The following is a 16242-nucleotide window of genomic DNA, read 5'->3' as shown; positions in this document are numbered from 1 at the left end:
TCTCGGAACATGCAGTTCCTTTTGTAAGATAATAATAAATCAATAAATATAAAAATATTCTACTATTACGTATTTTTTAAAGACCAATCATTTTGACTGGTTTTGGTAGAGATAGCTACGTCTCAACTGTCGGTAGTTCTAGTGTTAATACACGTGTAATTATGCATTCTATTTTCCGTGTACCGTCGCTGTCTCATAACGCGTAGTACTCGGTAGGAACGGGAAAGGAATTCGCAAAGAAACCATCTGATCGATCAGGCGCACATAGTCGGGTCACACGCATCTCGCTATTTGCTGAGAAGATTACCACTACGTTATGTGAGGAGATACAAGCGTCTGCAACTCACAGAAAGAACTCTCTACAACCGGAAATAACACGCAATGCCACATCGAGAATTACGAATGCTGTGTCCCTATTTGATTTGATTTGATGCAAAAACTGTGCAAAGTAAGTTATCAGTATTACAATCAATAAGTATATAATAAAGTGTAATTATTTTATGCGTTCTGAATGTGCTTTCTTTTTATGTAAACTAAGTGATCAAAAGCGACCATGCCATTAACGTTATGTTAAACGATGACCGTATGAGGATTTGATTTCAAAATTCCTCGCGTACGCGTTGACTACCATTTCACTATCGTTTGACTAATATTCTTTTTAGAAATTATCCACCAGACTCCTTGCTTAATTCACTTCTAAGACACATCGGAGCAGAAAGTATGCGCCCCAGTTCCCGTCGCCGCATGAACGTGCAATATGGCAAGATGAAACTTGTTATTTACTGTTTCGGCGCGGCTAACAACGTTAAACGCTGCGACGGCAAGTTTAATTATCTCCATCGACTCAAACACCTCCAATAGCAGAAATGTTACTTTCATTTCATTCGGAAGTTATTCCACGTAAAATCACGGAAGCGAGTCGAAGAGCCGTGTTTTATTCGAGGAAAAACGTTCATTATCGTTTTGCGAGAATTTCTTGGAATCTCTTAGTCGAATTTGCAGAGGAGGAACACTGTTTCGCGATGCGTTCTAATAGTGTTTAACAGTAACGAGGAAAAAGAAAGATGGAACTTACTTTGAAAACCGGGTAAGCAGACGCAGGCGTGTTTCTGCGTCTCCTCGTTGAAGACACAGACGCTATTTGACGAGCAGTTGTTCTCAACTTCGCAGGAACCTACCGGAAGTCGAAGATAACGTAACTGATGGAACATCTCTCGAGAATATAATTTTGTTTTTGATTTCGACGAAAGAAATTTACCTCGATCGATGGGGTAGCAATTAGGTGCGCCGTCGACCATCATACAGGTCATGTGATTCTCGCACCGCACGTCCTCGCAGGAAGGAATTCCTGGATTTCCAACAGAAGATGCACCAGTTACTGGCGATGCGTAAAGCAGAACTCGCAGATATCGATTTTTTCCGTCAGTCTGTTGCTCGTGGTTGGTAAAGCGTTATCATAGAATGGTAACCTCTTTGCCAGGATAAGGAAACTTACTCTCGCAATCTTGGCCATCCCCGGTGAAGCCAGCTCGACACTCGCAGGTGTGGCTACCTTCTTGATTGATGCACTGTGCATCCGGAGAGCACGCGTGGTTGCCGGCTGTGCATTCGTCCACGTCCACGCAGATCGCGCTGCCGTCGTCTTCGTACAGGAAGTGATATCTGAGGAACAAATTGCATTTTTAATGACACCACCGACCAGTTAGAGCAGACCTATTGTCTGCTGTCTTTTACCGTCTCGAGCTCACGAGTAAATTCCGAAGATCTATGCAAAGTAAAAAGTGTCTGTCCCAATTGCAGAAGACGGAAGCAAAATGGAATTGTCTTTCTTCTTTTAATCATTTGAATAGGTTGGAGATAACGCATTGATGTTTTCAAATTTTCTAAATCTCTACTATTTTCAATTTAATCTACTCGTTTTTATTGTAAATGCATACACAGCCGCAGTATACTCGTGAGTTATTCTGTACCTCGAGTTCTATTACCCATTGTTACTAAAAAATTAGATAGCAATATGGTCAAGAATGGAATTGTTATGAATATTAACCAGCCCGAAATAATAAATTTATCAGTGAACTGTATCGAATAAATTAAAGCGTGCGAATATTTGAATGCAACGGACGAGGTTCGAGTACGGACATTTGATCAGGAGCGCAAAGAGCGAGCACATACTGTAAACAGTGATTTCTCTATATATGTCGCCAAGGCTCGGATGATAAACGTCGCGGAATTATCCCCACTACCACAGGGTATACTCTGTGAGGGGCTACGAAGCATGAGAAGCCTCGGACACCGAGGAGTGTAAACATAACACGGCTGGGGCATGTCTCCTGAACGATACACGACGCTGGCAAGACCCGTGTTGTTGACATATATCGAGAAATCACTGTATCAAAATTTCGTAGAAGTTAGCGGAGCTCACCCAGAATTGCAGTCACACTTGTAAGTGTCGCCGACGACGATGCAGCTGCTATGCTCTGGACAGGTGTCCCTGCCCTTGATGCAGGGGTCCTCCTCCTCTAAGGGCGCGACTTTCGTGTTCACGGCGAATCGTATGATACCTTCGGTGGCTTCGTAAGTCGTCATGTCCCTGAAGTACTTGAGCCGCGTAGTGTCGTCCTCGGGTTCGACGGTCAGGTACGGGCATTCCTGATAGTAGATCGTCTGGTCCAGCGTGAAGCTCTGCTCCCGTTCACCGGCGGCGTCGTTCAGTTTGCAAATACGTTCGGTCTGAGCGCGGATTACGCCAGGTTGCACTCTGGTATAAAGTTCATCGTAGTCACCGTAGGAGACCCGGGTGTCCCTCGACAGCTGCGGCAACGTACCTGTCACCTCCGCCTCCATCTTCAGCTGCCCGAACACGTCCAGGCCGAGGTAATTGCTGCGGATCGTCACTTCCTCCCCTGACGGGGCGAACGTCAATACCGCCGTGTGATTGAAAAGTCCACCTGGAGCACATGATTGTGTAAATTATTCGTTGCACACACTTTAAATCGGAATGAATTCTTTGTTAACACATCTTGCCCGGGCACTTTGCCGCCAAAGTCTTACCGTGTTGCATTCATTCTTGCAACGCACGTTTTGTATTTTTGCAACGCATGTCTATCCGATTTTATTGTAAAAACATCACAAAAACCCATCGATAACAATAATCCATCAAGCATCCGTGAAAAACGACTTAAGTCGCTTCCCGCTCAAGATGTGTTAATAGATCAAGCGTCTTCAGTTTTTCTGCTAAGCTAGAAAGATTAATTTGTTAGACCACGTGTAATGAAAATTTTTGAAAAATTGCTGTAACAAATTCCTAGAAATAACTTAATAACCCTTCGAGAATGTTTCAGTGATCACGCTAATGCTTCGATAGCTGTTGCGTCCCTGCCTGCACTTAACTGTCGCGTTACGTCCGCATCTACCCTTGACGGGTGCCTTGTACCTCAAGAAAAGTGACAAGAACTTTTTCAACGTTTGTCACTTTACTAATACCTCACGAACACAATCCTAGAAAACTGCATGTACAAGAAATGTAAATGAGTCGACCGATACAGAAATTTTCTTACTGTTTGAATTATTACATTTTTTGTAAAATTCAAACGTCTCCCAACGTCTTTTTATTTGCATGTCAAAAAAATATGTAGGGTTATGAATGTGACACTGTTTAGAGTGACTGTGGACGCGACATCGTGGCGCCAACGTGTTTGGGTCTGGCATGAAAGGGAGTCTGTTTGGGCCGAAGTGTGAAAGAAGAGTGTTTGGGTATCGGTGACAGGGGTAAAGTGCTTAGGGGCGCCAGAAACTGATAGAGAGAGAGAGAGAGAGAGAGAGAGAGAGAGAGAGAGAGAGAGAGAGAGAGAATGAGAGTGTGAGAGAGGAAGAATGAAAGAGGGCCTTATATAAAAGAGACGAATTCGAGGGATGCTGTGTCAGTCAGTAGAGAGAGTGTCATTAGAGCGAGAATCAGAAGAGCGAGAGTTAGAGAAGCGAGAGTCGCGAGCGAGTGTGTTAACGAAGTATCCAGTTATTAAGACATAGAAAAGGACTTTAGCGAAATCGGTATGAGATCACTCCACCCTAGTGTTCCTTCTTGAGAATTTCTCGAGAAATTTAAATCTAGGAAAATTCTTATGAATCTCATGTACTTTATAACAAATAAATTCTTAAATTCTCTTAAATTCTTATTTAAAACTTTAGAAAAACTGAATACTGAATTGAGTAATGAGTTTCTTGTTGTTATTAAAGAAGAAATATCTAAAAGAAGTGACAAGATTGTTGTGTCCCTTATAAAATATCTGCATAATCCAGAATCTCTGCAAAAAGATTCAGAAGATACACTTTTTTATTTAACATCGAAGGCAGATATGTATAAAATGGCAAAACAAATTCTAAGCAGACTTTTTGGAAAATATGACAATGATTCTTACGAAAATAGTGAAAAACTTTTAGATTCTCAAAATGAGGAACTATCACTGGAAAAACAGTTAGAATTAGAAATTGCAGATAGCCTTCAAGAATTTAGTGTCAAGAGTTTAGTGGCAGAAGAAAATAAATTCCGGACTCTACCAAAGGAATTCCAAATTTTTGGATGTTCTGTATACGATAAAGCCAACATCCACACAAAATGAAAGAAATTTTTCAACGGCTACAGATTTTGTTACAAAAAAAAAAAAGAAGTAGATTGTCTACTTCTACATGAGACGCATTATGCTTCTTAAGAAGTCATTTCAAAACAAAAGCGTAATGTTTCACTTTATAAAAGTTTGGTAAAAGTTTCCCAATTTATATCTCGAGAATTATCGAGAATTATCGAGAAATGTAGTCTTATTTCTCATTTCTCGAGAAATGAAAAATGTTGAGAAATCAGGAAAACTACCCCAACCGATACGTCACACCTAAGACGTAAGAGTCCATTAAAATATTCCTACAAATAATAAAAATGATCTCCTTTTTGCGTTCTTCGTGTACGATAATTATGATTTTTTGTAAAATAAGTTGCAGTAAATAATGTAGTACTTAGTTCGTAAGACAGCTACGTACCTGTCAGTTCGTATCCATTTTTCGTCTGGCCAACAGGTTTCGCGAAAAGCCAACCGATCACGCCTCCAAGATTACGAAGTAATTGGAAGTGCGGGCCGATTTCATCTGGCACGCGGGACAAAGCAGTGTACGTTCTTCCATCCTTTGTTTGCACATAACACTGTAGATCTCTCGCTGGGAATTCAACGTTGTTGATCGTGCCGGAGATGCGGCCAATTACACGAAGTGGGACATCTGCAAACATTTGCCACCTCTTTCACTCCCTGCGTGGCCACTTCTAGAGGTATTTAAACAAACCCTCGAATTGTTCTACCATGGAACTACAAAACGTTTCACTAGCGAACTTCTGCGCATCCCTTCATTTATCTTTTGGCAAAATTCGCGAGCACTAGAGTACTAGGATAGAAAATCAAAATTCAACGGTATCCTTCGAAAAAAGAATGACTATCATATAATTTCAGCACTTCTATCCACCTGGTGTAAAAACAATAGGAACAATTTATTTTCTGAGAAATAACAAAAGTAACAAAAGTGTTACCATCGTTAACGAAAATTATAATGTGGTTTATATCAATATAAATACTCTGGTACAGTTAAGTGAAAGGGTTATTCATTTAATTAAAAAAAAACTGAATAACTTCTGAAGGGTGATAGCGAATTCGAATAATTAACTGGTCAAACCCTATTAAAATGTTAATTATAACTAGCTACATTCTTCAATCAATCGGTCTTCGATAGAAATACAAACTTCGAAAAATGAAGGAGTTTGCTCTTCACGGACTTCTATTTACCCCCGTTTCAAAAAATGATACAAAATTATAAATAATATAAAATTAGAGAAAACAATTTTGTCGACCGAACTATAATAAAATCTATAGCAACAGATGCAGTGAAAGTTTTCAAACCAAGATTGAAGTCAATCGGTCTAGTAGTTTTTGAGATGTCATGGTAGCTAATTTGGCGTTGGATATAAGGTCTATCTTGACAAAAGTTATATTCACATCGTTTAAATTTTTATTTTTTGGTAGTCAATTTAAATTATTAGCTATGTATATAAAGTCTAATTAGAGAATTGACTTTGAAAAAATTCAATTGACTTTGAATTGAAAGAAGTGGGTTCGAAAATGTGTCACAATAAAAGATACACATAGGGATTCGAATGGATGGACCTACCATAAGTAGTCGAAAGACATTCAAGTCTTGAAACAACTAAGACAAAGATTTTTCTACTTTTTAGAAAAATTTAGATCGATTTTTCCTGGAGGAGTTCTCCTCTCGAGTTAATTTTGAATCCGAGTTCGTTAAAAACTCGCCAGAGAAAGGGGTCGCGTTCAAAGGATTATGTCTCGCGAATTTCGTGTTTTACGGGGTCATCGAAGGGGCAGTGGGGGCTCGTAATCCCTGAATAGATCAGAGGGAGACCGTTCTGGAGAACCGGCTGTTATTGGACGTCGTTTATATCGCGAGACGACGCGTCTGCAAAGGAGAGGCTGATTTAAATTGCGGCTCACGAGAGACTCGCTCGAAAGCGGATTTTTTCGTCCCGGAGCCAGATCAAAGGGACTTAAGCTCGCAGATAATTAGGGTACTGTAATGCTCAATTAAATTTGCAGAATTTGGTGATCCGGAAGTGAAATTTTTACGCTACACAGGCTAGCGATTCTTTTCGAGAAATCGACTCTACTACGACTCGGCCAAATAAGGGAATAGTTATAGTGAGCGAAAGTGATATAGGTGCGGTTCTTCGAAAATTTTAAATTCAGTCATTTTTGTCTTATCTTTTCAAATGTGGCACCACTGGATTGTCGAGATTCTTGCAATTAAAATGAATCCAAACACGACGTAAATCGGTCTACTATTATAGTCCTCACACATAGCAATCATACGTACGGTGCGTGCCTCAGAAGAAGTCCCCTGAAGGGAATGCGGATCTGTCTGGTCAGGGTGGAAGGGGCACGCCTTGTTTTACACGCATTTTTTGCTCTAGTGGTTCTATTGGCTAAAGCGGTTACGCATACCATGTAGCGTGTGACGTCAACGATAGAGATAGGCTGAGCGAACAGATCCCCTCCCTTGCCCCTGTGCCGTCACGTGAGACTTCTTGTGAGGCACGAACAGTACACACATCTTTAGCTTTGTTATTTACACTAAGTCTATAAAATTATTCCAACTTACGTCGTGTTTGGACTCATTTTAATCAGAAAAATCTCCGTAATCCACCGATTCTATATCTGAAAGGGTAAGACGAAAATGATTGAATTTTAAATTTTGTCTATAGCATAGTCACCTTTTACGTTCGCGACACGTCTTTGACGTCTATCTCCTTTTCTTTAATAGTTTTATTCTCTTTCCTTGTCTACCGATCACATTAACTGGGGACACACTAACGTATTTAAAGTATTTTTAAAGGCGCACTGATTGAGACAAAAATACTTCTTTTCATCTCAATTACATTATTGTGAGATACTAACATGTTTAACTTGAATAAAATATTCCAATAAAAAGAGAGAGTTTTAGAATCAATATAAATTTTGAACAGATCAAATTAAAATCAAATGATTGATTAAGAGACTCATGAATTAAGAAGTTAGCTTAATGGCAAAGTAATTGAGACAAGTACCCTAGGGCTCCGTTGAGCTCGAAGCACTGAGTGGTAGGGGATGGGTCCTGAAAATTACAGATCTAGCAAATTTAAGCGAGCACTACCGTACTTCTTAAGTCTCATAGTAGCCGTGATGCTCACCGTTCGGCTGACAGGATTTCCCATTGCCGAAGAATCCTTGCTTGCAGTGGCAGCAGAAGCCGACCTCGTAGTCCCGACACGTCGCTTTGCTGTGGCAAGTCGTTGCCCCGGTTCTGCAGCTGGCTGCCTGGTTCGTCGCGCTGATGTCTGTGTAATGCGAGACGTTCACATGTAAAACAGTGCTACTGGCTCTAAGCGATCTTCAAATGCAACGAGATTTCGGCTGGGACGAAAACTTGGAAACCGGCGCGGCGGGACACCTTTGTCGCTTCCTCCCTTAATTAGCGCGTAACTTGGACTGTTATGGGGATAGTGTACGTACACAGTATCAAATTAACCCTCTGCGCGCTAATGAAACTTCAAGATACACATCTCGCATTCACGGAAATAGAAATTTACCGTGGGATGCTGTTTCATTGGTTGAACAGTTGATTCGTAACGTTATACAGAAGAAATGCTCACCGAGGTAATTATTAACCCTTGGATGACGTTTCTAGCCCTTCGAGTTGCAATCAGTTATAATTCTTTTACAATTCGTGAAGTTACAGAAATATTCTCTTGAGAATTTTTTTTTTTAGTATACTTTTTAAGTACATGTTACCATAAAAATCCTATGAAATCCGAATAAAAAGAAATATACATCAGTGTCGTTTAGAGTTCTAAAGGATAGCTCTAATTTTAATAATAGAAAGAAACTTTGAAGTTCTTTAAGAATAATATATTTTAATTTAAGAAATTAACGTTGGCAAAGAATTAATATTTATGTGCAGCGATAATAGCTACTGTAGCAAACCAGGTTCCATTTTCCACCGATTCTAAAACTCATGAGTTCATTTGTGCAAAACCCAGGGAATTCTAGAGACCTCGTTTCATCTTATGAATGGAAACTCACCCTTAATGTTGTCCGGTAGTTTGACATCATCGTCGTTGAACACCGGACCAACCTGGAACAACCACTGTCCCGGTCTGTTCACGTTCGACCACCTGCGAGAGACAATAGGATTTAGAATGTCACCGTGCAGTGAATCACTCGACGTGAATCGCTCGTTAACCAGTCTCCTCCTGACTCACTTGTCGACGTTCTGAATCTGATCCGTTCCGGAACCCTTCAAGGTGTACATTCTTCCTTCGCTCATAAATCCTGCCTGCGCCTTCGCGTCTGGCAAACCGCTGGGGTGCGATTCACCTTGGATCCACTGAATACCATTATCCGGGTACAGTAGCTCGACGTAGGAATTCGTCCCGTTCGACGAGATAGCTACTTGGTAAGTGTTCACCTAGAAGTATCCGTAGAACGTCAAGTATTCATCCGGTGTCGCAAAGATTAACCATCTGAGTGGCTCTTTGCGAAAGTCTGGTCGAACGTAGCTAAACTGCTTACATCCAACATAAGTTTCTAAATTTTTATTCTAGAATTTGAGAGCACTGTTCACCGAATGTCGTGATTCGATGATGATTCTCGTGGACATCATCATGAATTAAATCGCTTGGCTCTCAACCGATTAACAACTTTAACCCTATTTTCCCAAATTAATCCTTTGTACTCGGACTACTAGGGTACCATTGTGAAATACATGCATGGCACATTATTATATGTAAATGTATATATAAATGAATGAATATGTTACTTCAACGAGAACAGAATTAAAATTCTACGTGTCTTCTCTGAAAATGAAAAAATGTGGTCCAACGTAACGCGAAAATATGAATTTACATATGTTAAATTAACCAAATGGTAAAAAATCAATGCGCGGGAAAAGTAAGGAATTAAAATTCTAAATTCCTGCTTTGAAAAGAAAAAAAGCGAGGTAATATAGGACACACTGATAAAAGATTATATCAAATCAATGATATGGTAAAAAATTAATATTGTAACAAGATACAAGATTAAAATTCTAAATGCTTCCTTTGAAAACGTAAAAATGTAGTAAAAAGAGACACAACGAAATGAAAATGATGTTGAAATTAACGAAATGGTAGAAAATCAATAGGATAAAACAGGAAACGTCGTTTGGAAATGAAAATGTGTGATAAATTGAGACATGTGGTAGACAAAGGCACGTTAAATCGACGAAACGGTAAAAAATTATTACGGAAAAATGATACCCAATTAAATTTATAAATTCCGCCTTTGGAAAGAGTGCCACCTTTCAGAACCAGTGACAACTCGTAAGGAGTACCAGAGGACTGACAAGGACTGGGGGATAATAAATCGATGGTTTCGAAGGTCTCGCTTACCTTGTCGCTTCTCTCGTTGAAGTATCCGACGTCCAACCAGGTGGCCAGGAACACGTGCGTGGGTATGAAGTCAGCCGCGTCCTTGAAAGCGTTTCGCACCATTCCTCTGGCTCTGGCAAGAACTTCCGGTGAATCTGTTTCTCCGTAATAGACCCTTCCGGAGCCTCTGGTGTCGACGTGGGTGTAGAGCGGCGCGATAACCGGATCGTCCAGCGGGAACGGGATGTTGAAGAACCTCTGCATCGCTCTAGCGAAAGAGAGAACGCCATTCCCGTTCACCTGGAATGAGGTTAGATAACCCTTTTAACCCGTTTCTTCTCATCGCGCGGAAACCCGGTGAAGAAGTTGAAACGCACCGGGTCCCGGTGAATTCCACGGGGCTCTGTAATTAAAATGCTCGTCCCTTCAACGAGATGGAAGAGTCGAGCAACACTACGAGACGTCAGGCCCTCGAGATACTCATTATCCTTTCGATGGAATGCGAGGGCTCCAGATGAGCTTTCAGCTAAATTTCTTGGTAATTTTCGGGACTGCGAGCTGAGCGGTTTCTAAATCTAACGGGGTGATGCGGAATCGTCAATATACAGATCTTCAAATACTTTTTAACGGTTTACCCCTTTTGTAAATGCAGTGAGTCGCTTGTATACTCTACTTTCCGAATCAAATTGTAGTGTAAACATCGTGATGTGTCACGTTTACACCTGTCGATTTTTGTTTTCATATTCTTTCGAGATGCATTTAAACGAACTTCAACGTAAAATTGAACAATTTGTACATAGTGTGTACGAATGAAAGTAACAGCTTTCTATGAGACCATTGTAGCTGGATATTAATAATAATAATCTTCTACAATTATTGAAATGGTTAAACTTCACTTTGGCAACCCAGAAATTTTTAACTTTTTACTACATAATTCTGTACACTTTGTGAATTCCTCGCCTTAAAACTTCGATTTTTAGCATTTTCTCGTCAAGATGTACCGAATTATATACAAAAAAGTTAAAAATTTCTAGGTTGCCAAGGAGAATTTAAGCCACTGAAATGATAAAAATAATTTGATGAACATTTTTTTATTAAACTTCTTTACTGGAGCGCTTATTATGATAAAAATTGTACGGAATCTGAATGAATACAATCTTATCATTATTATTAAGAAATGTATCAGTGTCATGTAAGGCTCGGTGGTTGTGGTTTCAACATTCATCCACGTTTAATTTGCACATTCGTTCCACCAATCGTGCCTTATTAATCATCTCCCATTTTAGAGAAACACGTAAAATCGCAACAATAATGTAAGGGAATAAAAAATAGTAAAGTATCTAAAACAGAAAATAGGTGAATTTTTTGCCAGGGGACCGTTAAAACCGTGCTGTGAAGCATAGAACCTAACATTTTCGGATTCTCGTACACCCTAATCACCTATTCAAAGGGTGTGGACGGTGCATCGAGTGCAGAGCGTCCGGTGAGTACGTGCGGATGGTTGGGGCGTGGGTGGCAGGTCAACAGGTAAACTGTTAGCACGTGCCGCGAAATCCGTCGATGACGTAACGAGCTGGCTCGCGCGTTGCATAGATACGTTGCATAGCTCGTCGAGGAGTCATTCACCCAGAGCGCGGGTTTAATGGAGCAACAGCGTCGCCGTAGCATTCGAAAACGACCCTCCCTAATTTGTCCAATTGTTAGTCTAGTGTTTTTTTACCTTTACTTTGTGTCACAAAGTTCTTTCCTTCCTCCAATTCCATTGTGAAAATGATTTTTGCATAAGCATTTGAAATGGAGCCTAGTTTTATTCATACTATTTTATTCACTCACGCCATATTTGAATTTTTAGTAATTTATTACATAAAAATCAATTTAGTAACGTAAATTTTAAACCATTAAATTACAAAAATTTGTTTCAATTTTAGATGAGTGAGTGTTATTCTCTGAACGAGTATTATACATTTTTTGACAATCTTGGCCAGCTTTCCAGACGAAATACTCCACTGTACACCGCGCCGCGTCGCGAATTGACGCTCCGTCAATTGGCTAAACTGAAAAGCGCGCGCGTTGCTCCACATTCGCCACAATGGTCCACAACGTCGTTTCAACAGTTCCAGTGTCTCATTTATACACGGGGATTAATTCACTGCAGTCAATTTAATTTAACAGCTAACGTTAATTTCTACAAACAAACGTACAATCAGTTTTCATCATCTGAGATGTCATCACTTATTAGTAGATAGCGGATATTTACATTGAAATGTTTCCAACATTTCTAATTATGTTTCAATGTTGATGATGTTATACAAATATACATCAGGTAAGTCTAAAGCATCGTTCTATACAAGACAAATTTTAATGCGCGTTTGAGCGCAAAACGAAAGGTTTCTAAGTCAGTAGCAAGGAACAGAAATAAAATAAAAATGAATTTTCTAAATATAATGTATACAGTTACTTGCAATTTGATTAATTCTGAATTGCTAAATTCTGATTTGCGACCACTGTGCGACAGCAGCTGTCGCGTTTGTTAAAAAGACACGCTCCGCTCGTCATTAAAGGGACGAAATTAAAACTTCACGGAAAAAATCTATTTTTGCCGGCCGCGAAACCCTCGCCTCGTCTGGACCGGTCCAATTCGTTGTGTCATGTATTTTTGGCTCGGCCACTGGAAATTGAACGGACGTCCGACGATTTACTTTGGCAGTTTTAAGCGTTCATTAACACGGTATTCTAATAGAGGCTTCAAAAGAATTTTTGCGACGCCCCGGAACGTTTCGTCGGATAAAGGAAATTGTATTTGACCACCTGTGAACGCTGGGATCCTAATTTTTACTGTATGCGAAATTTGTAATATGCGGATAGTTGTGCAAAACAAAAATTGTTTGCGGCAAATATAATGATTTTCAGAATGACTCTAAATGATGTTAATAACCTGGGAGTATCATAGCAGTATTCGTCAATCCGTCAAATATGTTTTCACTGTTTTGCATTTTTAGTATGTATTTATTACAAATTCATTAAATCCGCAGTCTAGCAATGTAGAGCCTTTCCAATGCTTGTAGACTGACATCCTTGTTGAGCTGTCGTTCTATTATCATTGCTAACATGTATTAACCATTTACGATGGAATGATGTACGAGGTAATTCGATTGTTGACTGTGTCAAATGTAAACGTGACGCGCATGGAATTCATTAAAATCTTATTATCACGTTGACTGTCACGTAACTTATATATTCAGTACACTGTATGTGACATAATTATTTATGTATTCAGATTTACAGATGAAGTTCCGCACAGCTAATATGCCAATGGAGAGTATTCTGCTTATGTATTCTTTGTGTTATTATATAAATTACTTCAAGTTTTGTGGGATTTAAAGACTGTTGATTCGTTAACGTGATGCAAGGATTAATTACTTAAATTAAATTTACAGTTCAGTCAACAAACTTTTATTTTATTTTAGGCGAATTCCGCTGAAGAAATAGGTCTCATATGCGCAGTGTGAAAAAACATAAACAATAAGTTTCAGGAACAAACAAACTTGATTTCATATTAATTTGGTTCTATTTTGTTATGGAGAAACCGAACCTCCTTTTACAGTTTTTCTAACAGGTTGCAAAAGAACACAAATCTCCCCTATATCACGTGCATCGAATTTTAAGGAAATAGTTTCTAATTGAGATTAATAATTGTCTTAAAACATAGGTCCCATATTATCGAAAGACGTTCACACATTATAATAAACTCACTGCCTAAACATTTGGTAATGAATTTAAGTATCACTTCAGAGGGATTCGTCATGCGAGTCTATCAATCAGTGTCAGTCTGCTATAAGCTATAAGTGGCTGAATATACGCTGCCAATCGTAAATCATACAGTGCGAATGAACCGACTGTACAATAAGGTAAACTTTACCTACACTTAGCAGCAATTAGTCTTGAGATGAAGAAAAATCGTTTTCCTCAAATTAAATTCTTAAGATTTCAAAGTCATGCCTTTTTCCCAAAGTTATTGTGGAGATTAAAACATTTTAGAATATTTGTAGTGAAAAACAAGCGTAACCCGCAGAATCAACAAAACATTTAAAAATATTTACAACCTACTTTAACCCTCCGACGGGGGCATCCCGAATTGAATTTCTACCATTGAATTGCATGAATAGAATGTTACATTACGAGTATCAGTAAAACAACGGATCTACAAGAAATATCTACAAAAATATGTTTTAAAATAGTAATGATTAAAGCTGTCAAATGCGTTAAGCAACATCAATTTTGTATTTGTGAAAAAAGTCCGCTGTCCGAGGGTTAAAAATCGAACTGCACAGCAAATAATTTTATAACATATGGAAAATGAAAGGCGCCAATTGGTGTCCCTGGCCAACAATGCGTTAATAGGCCGAAGTTGTATGCGCCAACCAAATTCCGGTCCCGTTCGGCCCGTTGTTCACACGTCCCGGTTTCGAGACGCCGCGTCGCGCCGCTAATGGTACATACATATATGCGCCAGTGCAAGTTCGGGCTGATGTTCGGGCTATTGTTTTCACGTGATGCTAATATCGCGGACGCTACGACGAATTCAACACCCGTGCCCGCGTATCGTTAAACGGGCGACCCGGTCACGCGAATTGACACGAATTAGACCGACAAAGCAATAATCCTACGTCGACGTTAACACGCTGCTGGATTCGTCCACTCCCGCATTAGGTGTCAACTTGTGTTACTTCACTAATAAATCTTCGGCTTTATTTTGTTCATCGGAGAGAACCTGGATCGAGGTCAATTAGCGCGGCTTGTGAATCAGCCTTTAACGCGTTCGCTGCTCCTCCTGCGCGCATATCAATTCTATTGCAACAAAACACATTTCATCGCTTTAAAGTTCTTTAACCCTGTGGCACCGTTGTGGCGACAATCGTGATCAGCTACGCAATCGTAATAGCAGCAATACGACTTTTATTTATATTAGAATAAAGCAAAGCGATACAAGAAATCAGACTAAATCAATTCGCAATCATTTACAATCTTCTTGGTCCAACAATTGAGGTTGCTGATGGTATCACAAAATGTTTGCAGTGCTAAAGCATAGCTGAACTTTACAATCCACCCCCCCCCCCCTCCCACTCCATCCTTTTGGTGCCTGTTATACGTCATTCTATTTGTTTCGACGTGCTGAATACGAATACGATTTTCGTTTTTGGCAGAAATTACAAGTCCCGTAGATATTCGCAGAAAACTTTCTTACTACACACATAAGTGTGATCCCCGAGGATAGGCAAATATTAAATGTACATGTCACGATCAAATGGACGATTTCTCATTTAACTTATTGGAATATGGGTATATAAGAAAATACACTCTATTATAAAATATGAAATAGAATTTATATTTGAATAGTAACTCTAGAAGCACGTTGTGAGACACATCTTTATCCAGCGAAAGAAACGTTGCGAATAAAACACAAGAGATCGAAACAGAGGAGCAACAGTCCAATATGAACAACTGAAGATCCAGGGTCCCATGCCGGGGACAACATACAAGTATATTAACTGTAGGTACAATGTATGCATATACAGGTCAATAGCCGGTTCAATCGATCCTACCTTCTAAAGAAATAATAGATTGATTTCGTTCTACATTTATGAGATAAATTCCAACATAATTTCTATTAATTTAGTAATTTTATACGAGATATCCTTCGGACTAGAATTTGCCTGAGAAGGTACTCTTTTGAAGATTCTCGCAGTGCGAACGTCATCAAGATTAAATTGGAACAAGCAATTATTTTCCCAATCGTCTGTATTTTCTTTGGACTTTCCTACAAGAGTAATTCGTTTCTTAATAACGGAATGCTCCGAACTTCGCTGGACCGAGCAGCAAAGCGAGGTCACTCATCAGGAAGAGGCTCGGCTCTTGGCTCTCGGCTCCCCCGGGCTTTGTCGTCAGTCCGAGCGATTCCTGTCTATTTTCACCGTTTCCTCCGCGTTCATGACTACCGTGGATTACGTGTGTGCGTGTGTGTCATCGGCTCTGCTGTGACCTACGACCAGTCGCGATAGCCCCGCGCGTAGATAGCGAGACTCTAGCTCCCGGTGCGTCTCTGAACGCAAGCGAGAGTGTCAAAACGAACTGGCGCGGCGGCGGCGACGGTTGGCAGAGAACACGGCACGATCGATGTCCGCTATCGAGAGCTGGACCGTCGATTATCGACGAGCCAGGTCGGCTCAGCACGCTCGCAATTATCGGCCGGG

At 40.0% G+C, this 16242-nt stretch overlaps 1 protein-coding gene across 4 annotated transcripts in view; it reads right to left on the bottom strand.

Moving 5' to 3' along the window:
• Ndg (Nidogen) overlaps nucleotides 1-16242 on the bottom strand; it is a 52070-nt gene that overhangs the window by 23217 nt on the left and 12611 nt on the right. For all 4 annotated transcript variants that reach the window (XM_076793970.1, XM_076793972.1, XM_076793969.1 and 1 more), the window contains exons 2-10: nucleotides 10013-10291; nucleotides 8846-9051; nucleotides 8667-8758; nucleotides 7775-7921; nucleotides 5032-5265; nucleotides 2423-2948; nucleotides 1496-1662; nucleotides 1259-1348; nucleotides 1076-1174 (exon numbers count right to left, since the gene is read on the bottom strand). In XM_076793970.1, coding sequence (XP_076650085.1) covers nucleotides 1076-1174; nucleotides 1259-1348; nucleotides 1496-1662; nucleotides 2423-2948; nucleotides 5032-5265; nucleotides 7775-7921; nucleotides 8667-8758; nucleotides 8846-9051; nucleotides 10013-10291 — 1840 coding nt within the window. The remainder of the gene's footprint in view (nucleotides 1-1075; nucleotides 1175-1258; nucleotides 1349-1495; nucleotides 1663-2422; nucleotides 2949-5031; nucleotides 5266-7774; nucleotides 7922-8666; nucleotides 8759-8845; nucleotides 9052-10012; nucleotides 10292-16242) is intronic.

Source organism: Halictus rubicundus, chromosome 9 (genome assembly GCF_050948215.1).
Source record: "Halictus rubicundus isolate RS-2024b chromosome 9, iyHalRubi1_principal, whole genome shotgun sequence".
Classification (NCBI taxonomy): Eukaryota; Metazoa; Arthropoda; class Insecta; order Hymenoptera; family Halictidae; genus Halictus; species Halictus rubicundus.
This window is presented reverse-complemented; position numbering and strand designations above follow the sequence as displayed.